The sequence below is a fragment of the Narcine bancroftii genome, chromosome 3 (assembly GCF_036971445.1).
Source record: "Narcine bancroftii isolate sNarBan1 chromosome 3, sNarBan1.hap1, whole genome shotgun sequence".
Lineage (NCBI taxonomy): Eukaryota > Metazoa > Chordata > Chondrichthyes > Torpediniformes > Narcinidae > Narcine > Narcine bancroftii.
This window is the reverse complement of record NC_091471.1, coordinates 153,659,561-153,668,894: the sequence shown is the minus strand read 5'-3', so window position 1 is coordinate 153,668,894 and position 9,334 is coordinate 153,659,561. Positions and strand designations below refer to the sequence as shown.

At 38.2% G+C, this 9,334-nt stretch overlaps 1 protein-coding gene and 1 long non-coding RNA gene across 10 annotated transcripts in view; one reads left to right on the top strand and one right to left on the bottom strand.

Moving 5' to 3' along the window:
- The window catches only part of LOC138757694 (uncharacterized), a 41,701-nt gene extending 41,154 nt beyond the window's left edge, over window positions 1–547 (top strand). For all 3 annotated transcript variants that reach the window (XR_011353831.1, XR_011353832.1, XR_011353833.1), the window contains one exon: window positions 171–547. This is a non-coding gene — a long non-coding RNA (uncharacterized lncRNA). The remainder of the gene's footprint in view (window positions 1–170) is intronic.
- Window positions 1–9,334, bottom strand: part of LOC138757692 (collagen alpha-1(XXV) chain) — a 173,623-nt gene that overhangs the window by 8,541 nt on the left and 155,748 nt on the right. For all 7 annotated transcript variants that reach the window (XM_069925401.1, XM_069925399.1, XM_069925404.1 and 4 more), the window contains 2 exons: window positions 2,167–2,193; window positions 976–1,020 (listed from right to left, as the gene is read on the bottom strand). In XM_069925401.1, the coding sequence (XP_069781502.1) occupies window positions 976–1,020; window positions 2,167–2,193 (72 nt within the window). The remainder of the gene's footprint in view (window positions 1–975; window positions 1,021–2,166; window positions 2,194–9,334) is intronic.

Here is a 9,334-nt window from a genome sequence, read left to right as displayed (position 1 = left end):
GGTAAGGAAATCAAATTGCTCCAATGAATAGCTTGAAATGACTGAGTGCAGAAGCATTATAGCTAAGATAACCAAGGACAGGTTATGCACCTTCTAGTTGATGAGATGCGTGTTTTAATTTATTGGGGACATAATTTCTGACCTAAATTGCTGCTCCTTCTTTCTTCTAGGCTCCTCACCCACCATCACATCTCTCACATGACCCAAGCTCCAATCCCCAAGCCTCGGCGATCAAACTCCTTGATGCGCTCCTGCTGCCTGACATGGAAAGTGTTAAATCTTGTGGGTATACTGCTGACTGCAAAATCCAGCACAGTGGAATTAACTACATCATGTGTCCAATCTAAAAGTTCAACAAAACATGAAGAGTTGTCCACAACTCTGTCTAGCAGGTGGAACTTTGGAATATATGTCCGAACTCTATCGACATCTTGTACATTAAATAAAAGTTCATTAACTGTATTAGATAATTGGCACAGATAATTTAATAACTAACATCAGTGAACTGCTTTGTTCAATAGACAAATAAAGCCTGGCTTTCCCACCATAGATGTTCAGCTTATGCTTCAGGTGAAAAAAGGAGTAAAATTATGAACCATTTGATCATTATCACTGCCTCCAGTGAACCTTCTGCTTAATGTACTGAATTTAATGTGGATTTTCCCCAAATTTTATCTGATTATCCACATGGCATTGCAGATGACCTTAAAAATTCTGGGAATTAAATGCTTTGAAGAAATTAACTGATGTGAGCACTATTTATGAATTTCAGCTCTCTGTATTTTATTGCAATTGCAATAAAGACATGGAGTAAATCAAAGTTATTTCCATCTTGGTATTACACTATACTCAAGGGAACTTTGGAAGGAATACTGGAGCTCTATGCATCTTGGTTTCATGCTCACAAATCACTTCAATCAACAACATGAGCAGAGATAGGATGACAGGCATAAATAAACGTATCTGCAACAACACCTTTTCTCCCCTCTCTCCTCTATCTCCTTTAGGACCAGAAAACCCCTGAAATACAAAAAGAGTTATCAAAATTATTGGAAAAATAATAAAATACAGTCACAAATTTGTCTATTTAGATTATTTTTTAGGTCAATTCATTGTTTCATATGCAAAAGAGTTTTCCCATTTTCTTCTTCCAGATGGTATCTAACTTCCTTTTTTTAATTGAATATGTCATATTGTACTTTAAATTCTGAAGGAAACCATTTGGTACTTCGATCCATGCTGGCTCCCAGAAGAGCAATCCCATCAGCCCTTCTACTTATTACACTGCTTCCATAGAACCATGGATAATTACAGCCCTTCAGTCCATCTAAACTCTAATGCTACCTAGTCCCTCCAAACCCCACCCATCCATGTACTTACCCACATTTTTCTTAAACATGAAAATTGAGCCTGCATTTACTACTTCAGCTGGCAGCTCATTCCAAATTATCACCACTCTCTGCGTGAAGTTCCCCTTATGTTTCCTTTAAACATTTTACCTTGCAACTTCATTCCTTCTTTACAACCATCAGCTCCTCTTTGATTGTTTAACCTACACTATGTAGTAATTTACAATAGTCAATTGACATACTAGCACAGTTTTGGAATGGGAAAGAAACTGGAGAACCATGCAGGCAGAGGGAGAATGCACAATATGTAAACTCCCCACACAGAGCACCCAAGGTTAGCAAGAAACTCAGGTCTCTGGAACTGAGCTCCAGCAGCATTGACTGTAATGCTATCCAGCAGGTTTTCAACAAAGTTTATTGACATATACGCACATATGTACAATGCACCAATGCAATGAATGTCTTACTTTAGAACTTGGAACATCTTGAATGATTTTGCAAGAATGATTTTTTTTCCCATTCAGGACAACTCACCAAATATCCCCTTTCCAGTGGGAACAAAAGGATTTTTTTTTAAACGTATCGTCACTGGTAAAAGTTTTGATACCTAGATTCGTACATGTTGCTTGCCCCTGGACTTACACAATGACCACAGAATCCAAAAACGGTATATTTAAGACATTTAAAATCATCTAATAAAATAATCAAAATTTAAAATGAACAAATAAAAACAAATTCTGATGCTCTCATTAACTTAATAAAATTGGTATTCCACAAAAAGATATTCAGAAATGAGTATAAAGTAAATAACACTTACATCTAACCCTGGGTCTCCATCAATGCCCTATCAAAGAACAACATATACATGATGATTGACAAGGCAGCTTCCAAATTTTGTTCTTAGGAATGCAATTTTCTGTGGGTGGATGCTTTTGAATTTGCAAACCCCTAAAAACTCCAATAGGAATATTTTCTGTGATGGTCTAACCATCTTTTTGAGGGCAGTGGTAATAATCATTTGTCGCTGTTTAATTTCAAATAAAAGATGATTCTTCCCAGGAATTTATTTCAGTTGGGTGAAAGAGCCAGGGAATTTGGATAAACGGGACAAATAATCCTCAAAGGTTACATAGGGGATTCAAGTTACGTGTGTGCACCGTGGTCCAGAGAAACATTGTTTTGTCTGGTTCTAAATGCAGTGAGATGATAATAAACTTGAATTTGAAATGGTAACAGCAGGTATCTGATACAAAATGATGGGAACAAGGACATCAATGTTTATATTTCAGGTTTGGAATAGGAGAAAACAATTGTTAACTCTAAATGTAGCCAATCAAGGCTGATTTGTTTTCTATTACATCTTCCACAATTTAAACCCTGGAAAAGGAGAAAGAAGCTATATTACATTTAAAAAGCAGGTAAAAATAGAGTAGGAAACCATAAATGAATACAATGACCAAGATGTAAATCATAGCGAGTATATAAGAATAAGGAGAACATCAAAAGGGAAATTTGCTTAAGTGTTTCTATTTATTCTAATTTTCAAATGCTTTTTTGAGTGACTAGGTTTTCGATTGTTGATGATCTAGGGATGAATTATTAAAAAGCTAGTTAAATTGTGTAACCTTAGCATGGTGCGACTAAGCCTAAACTATAAAAAGTTGGTGCTATATGTGGTTGAACACATAAATTGCTAAAATAACAGTATTTCTTTTCATGATTGACTAATGGTTAATAAATGGTTAATTACCGACTTTTCATAGTTCCATGCTAAGGTTCTACAAATTAACGAGCTTCATGACTGTTTTATTGAGGTCCAACAACTTTAGGAGCTGAGATGTGAAAATAAAATTGAAAGCAGAGTACTTTAGTTTTAACAGGACTTGATCGTTGAACTAAAGATTAATTATCAGAAACCCTTTCCACAATCCACCACACACCTTCAATCTTTTTCACGTATTGCTCACAATTCGTCCTGCAGAGAGCTACAAGTATACAATTTATAGGATTTGGTGAGAAATTAAAGACTACTGTTTTATAGTACAGAGATCTATACATTTACAGATATGATTAAAAGCTGGGCGACACCATTGTCACATTCAAAGGCCTATTGCGATACTGAAATGTTGTTCCTGTATTATCTCCCACAGTCATTTCTCTACATCCTGCAGTCATTTTATTACCACACAATGCTCTCAATCCCCTCCTCCCCCAGACAGTCCATTTACACCCCCCACAGTCTTTTATCTACACCCCACACTCCCCCTATCACCCCAGTTTTCTCTCTAACCTCATGATTCCCACAATTTATATGTCCACATACTGCCATAGTCATCTCTGACTTCCAAATTCTCATTTATTACCACATGCAGTGACAAAGTTTATTTTGTAAGCAGTCCGGCTGGTCTTCCCAAACATACTGCAGCGTCAGAGGTAGTATGCATGTCAAGAATTACAGAGAGAGGTCAGTTAGCACAAAGCAAAGGCAACATTATTTTACCATGGTAGAGTTTATTCAGGCGTCTGATAACATCTGGAAAGAAACTATGCGTGATCTCATATTTGTGGTTCTTCTTGATAGGAGGAGGGTGAAAAGAATGTGGCTGAGGTGGGATTTGTGCTTTAATATGTAGGCTCTTTTTCTTCGGCAGTGGAAACTATAGATTGGTGGGGGGAGGGGGGTCGGTGCGCAGAGGTTTCTTTGATGGTCTGAACTGTGTTCACAACTCTCTGTAGTTTTTTGTAGGCTTGGGCAGAACAGTTCCTGTACCTCATTGATGCACCCTGACAGGATATTTTTCAATGGTGTACCTGTTAAAGTTGATGAGGGACATGGCAAACTTGCTAAATTTCATCAAGTTTTCAGAGCAAGTAGAGTGCTGATATGTTTTCTTGGTTATCATCTTGATCTAGCTGCTCCAGGACAGTAACTGGGGATGTTTACTCCAAGGAAATCAAAGCTGACTAATATCTCCACATCTGCACTGTTGATGTGGACAGGCGAGTGAGCTATACCCCTCTTCCAGAAGACTATCACCAGATCTTTAGTCTTGTTTGCACTCGAAGGAAAGGTTGTCGTCCTGGCACCAAGTCATTGCACTGTCTCTAACTTTTATATCCTGACTCATTGTTGTTTGAGTTGCACCCCACAGCACCTCTCTCTCTCTACACCTTCTAGACCCTCTACACACCCACAGTCCTACACCCCTTAGATCCTCCATACATCCCTCAGTCCTCTCCAGATGCACCCACAGTCCCCTCTACATCTCTCAGTCCTCTCTACATTCTCCACAGGCTTCGCTTTCATGCCCCATCCTCCTCTTCCCTATCTCTGGTTGCCCTCTCTATCCACCCAAAAATATCTCACACACGCCTCACAATCATTCCTCTACACATAACAAAGTCTTCTGCACCCATCTCTTTTGGTCCACTCTCTCCATATTCCACTGTTCTTTCTCCCATTTCTCCTCCATGTTTCCACAAACCTTTGCCTAGCCCACAGTTCACTTTTTGCTTCCTCTATTTTTGCTCCCTTTCTCTAACCTCAACCACTGTAAGCAGTCTTTTTTCCACTGACACTCCTCTCTCTCTCTCAATCCTCTTTCTCTACTGTATCCTCTATCTCCACCACCACCTTATCACCTCACTATTTTCTCTAATCCTTACTTCTGATTTTCTCCCTGACTCAATTTCACTACCCAAAATATTTCCTCCATACATGTCTTTCTTCTCAGAGGTGACAAGATGATGGATGCAGCATTATAAAACTGTAGTTAGATAACACTTAAGAGTTTTGTGTTCAGTTCTGATCGCCTCATTATAGGAAGGATATGGAAGCTTTCGGGATGGTTGTTACGAACTAACAAACCTTATTAGTACTAACAAAGGAACAGCAATGGAAAATTCACCAGACAATGATAAATTAAAAACAATAGTTTTTATTAAACTATTAATAACATTTCTTGCTTACCTCTAAACTTAACTCTAAATTTAACCCACTAAGCAGAAATGTAAATGTGTGTGTGTGCTAATGTCCGAAACTATTTCCGTTTAAACTTGAGTCTGAAAAGTCAATTTTAAAGTCCAATTTCAAATTTCTTGCTGAACTTCAAGATCTTTTTCAGAAGTAATTATAAATCATTTTTAAACATTAGATGTTCAGATCTCTTTAAACCCACAAGTCACTTGATGAGCTGTCTTTCAGAGATATATTTTTCATGAGTGTTTTGACAAATTTCCCCCATCTTCTTAGGGTTGCGGAATTACCCAATGAATTATTTTTCAAATAGGAGGGTATATCTTCTGGGCTGCCTCTCTTTTCTTAAAAGAGCAGTCAGAGTGTTCTTACTTATTTAAAAGCCACCCATGTGGTGTATCTCCTATGATAAGGATAATACAAATAGAACAACATCTCCCTTTCTTTCTAGAGATTACTGGCCTAGTCCTGTTTTTCCAGGAGATCAAGTGTTTCTTCAGTCTTTTCAGTCTTCTGATTCAAAATGTCTTTCTGCCTTCAGTATATAGTTTTCTGACATCATGTGACATGACATAACCACAGTTTTAGTTTCATTTCTGAAAAACCTCCTGCCTTTCTTGAAAACCACTCCATATCCATAACAACATCTGACCTCATCTTAGTCCAAGAGGCTTAAGTGCTTTACGATGCCAACAAGCCTACACAAGTCATTCCAGATAATACTTGAGGTTTGAAACAGCTGCCAGAATAATGCTACATAGAGCTGTACCTTCTGTACAACCTTATGGTCATGAGCAACATTAACTAAATTTCAAATCTGTTTTGTTAATGTAGTCCTGGCTGTGACAAAGAAGTGTATAGCAATCACTTGGAAGTCCAATTCTCCCCTACTTATTGTTCAATGGGCCAGAGAGATGCGTCATTGTATACCCATGGAAAAAAATCATTTATAACTTAAAAAATAAAATGACATTTTCATTAAGATATGGTAACCGTACTTAGATTATGTAGGGGTCCAATTGTAAACCTGATCCTTCAAGGTATGTAAAGATGTGATATCCCAGAAAAAAAGAAAATGAGAACTCTGACAGTACCAAAAGTTGTATTATTTTATTGGGGAGTGGGGGGTGGGCGGAGGAAAAAGGGAGGAATTTTTTCTGTTTTGTTTTGTTTGTGAATATTTACTATACAAGCTTAAAGACTGTACGAATATGAAAAAATAAAGTATTTTAAAACAAGAACCACTCCTGGAACTTGAGTTTCAATTAAGAAAACTTCAGTTTTATGGCTTTGTTTTTTTTCACAAATGCATGGACTCCAACTGAACTCTTTTTCTTATTGCAATTGTGTTTCTGTAAAAGTGTGTTGTGACCTGTGTATGACCCTGTACCAGCCCACAACTAACTTACCAAGAATACATATACAATGTTTTAACTCTAGTGGTTCTCAAACATTTTCTTTTCCACTCACATCCACTTTAAGCAATCCTGATGCCATCGGTGTTCTGTGATTAGTAAGGGATTTCTTAAAGTAGTATGTGGGTGGGAAGGAAAGGTTGAGAATCACTAGCCAAGATCCAATTGTTACTGAAATATTTTGCTTGAGAGAAATTGTCATTGGCCCATTTCCTTTGGAGTTATGAAACAGTGCACATAATGGGTCAATTTGGTACAATTCAAACAGTGGTTTTCAAACTTTTTATTTCCTCCCACATACCACCATAAGCAAACCCTTACTAATCACAGAGCACTTATGGCATAGGGAATACTTAAAGTGGTTTGTGAGTGGAAAGAAAAGGGTTGAGAACCACTGCTCTATAACTTACATTACTAAGAAATATATATTTATAACTAAAGATTTTAACTTTAAAGATTAACACAAATCCTTTACATGGTGTATGGGAAATTTACCAGGATGCTGCATTGATTGGAGAATGAAAAAAGGTTGAGTAAGCCAGGGCTTTCTTCTTTGGAGCAAGGGAGGGTGAGAGATGACTGTATAAGATAAAGAGAGTCAAAGACTGGACTGACAACCAGCAGCTTTTTGCAGGGCAAAAATGGCAACACCAGAGGACATTCAGTTAAGGTGAGTGAAGGAAAGTTTAGGGGAAATGCCAAAAGCATGTTTTTATACAGAGAGTGGTGGGTATCTGGAATGACTACCAGGGATGGCAGTGAAAGGTGGTAGAATAGGTACATTTTAAAAACTCTTAGATAGACATATTGATGTAAGAAAAATGGAGGGCAATGGGCAGTAAGGGAGAAAAGGGTTTGATTGATGTGGATTAGGTTCATATTGGTCAGCACAACATCATGGGCCAAATGGCCATACTGTGCTGCAATGTTCTGTGGCGTAATCTCTGAGTTCCAGAGTCTGAAAATAGTTCTGTTATGTACGAACCTCTAGGTTGAATTGGACAGGTAGAGAGAGTGTGAGATAATGTGAATTGATATCTGAATGGTGATAGTATGGAAAAAGGGGAGTTGCAGCAAGACTTGGCCATATGCATCAGTCAATGCATGTAGATTGAGTAAAATGGTAAACTGTCATTCACAGCAAAATGGTCCGAGTGTAGATGCAGGGAACTTTGTTGCAGTTGTATAGGACCTCCTTAAATTTTGTATGCAGTTTTGGGTTCCTTATTTAAGGATGAAGGAAGTTCTTCAGAAATTCACTGGATTAATTCCATGGATAGCGGGGTTCATGTATGGAAACAGATTGCATTAATTCAGTCAAATGTATAAGAAAAAAATTGGATCTCATCAAAATCAACAATTTGAACAAGGCTGGACAGATTACATACAGCAGGAGGCTTGCAATGGTGCTGGAGGTCATGACCAGGAGTCACAGTCTGAAGATAATGAGTGGAATATTTAAGACAGAGATGAAGAGTAATTTCTTCTCCCACAGAATGATAGGCTGTGAAACTCTCTACCATAGAGAGCAATTAAAGTCAACTCAATCAATATGAAGGAGTGAAATATTGTTACTAGAATGAGGGGATCAAGGTGAATGGGGGAATGCTGGGACAGGATTCTAAATCTGAATGATCAGCAACAATCACGTTGAATGGTGAAAGAAGTTCAAAGGGCTAAATGAGCTGCTCTGCTCCTGCTCCTTTTCCATGCAGTTTTATCTGTCAAGAGCTTTGATAACAGAAAAATAATAACCGTTAAGGTCTTTGCCCAGAACTGTGGCAGGTCTATTTGAGAATTGTTACTATTTCTCCTCCAGTAAGTTTCCATTCTTACATTGCAGTGGTTACGTTCTAATATGAAGGGCACAAGGAGCCAAATGTAATTGCCCCATAAACAGTTACAGAAATCAGAGTCCAAGGTTGGTCGATGCAGGCTGCTTCTGGTTGAGAGGGTCAATATCATGTTGGTTGCTCATTTCCACGACAGCTGCACACAGTCTATGCTCGCTGCACTGCTCATTGACCACACCTCTCAGCAAGTCGACAAAGCCACACAACATTAATTACCTGTCTAACCCAAAAAAAATTCTGTAGTGCTTTAAAGGTAAGTCAGTTCCCTTGGGCTGTGATGGACATTGGCAGACGAAAGCTTGGGAGGTTCTTGGAGGCACTGAAGAAAATTAATATGGGGAGAGATCGGGCTTCAGGATTTACAACAATGTAACGAATACACTGGTGGAAGGAGCAAAGAGTGGGCCAAGATATTGTTCTCCCCACCCCTCCCAGATATAGTGTGAGCAGGAAATGCCAGGAACCCAGATTTTGGGGACGTGAATGCAGAATCCAAAAAGTTCTACAAATGGGAATAAACACTTCTTCAAATGTAATATTTCACCAAATCACCTTAAGTTTTAGCCTGTGATTTATCCATCACACCTCTTCATTCACCTATCAAAAACTTCTTTCAGTCAGAACTGCAGCCAAATGTACTTTGCCGCATGGTAAACTCCACACTTATATTTTACAGCTCACATAAGTTATCAGTTATTCAACCATGTCAGGCAATCACCCAGACACTGCTCACTGACACAA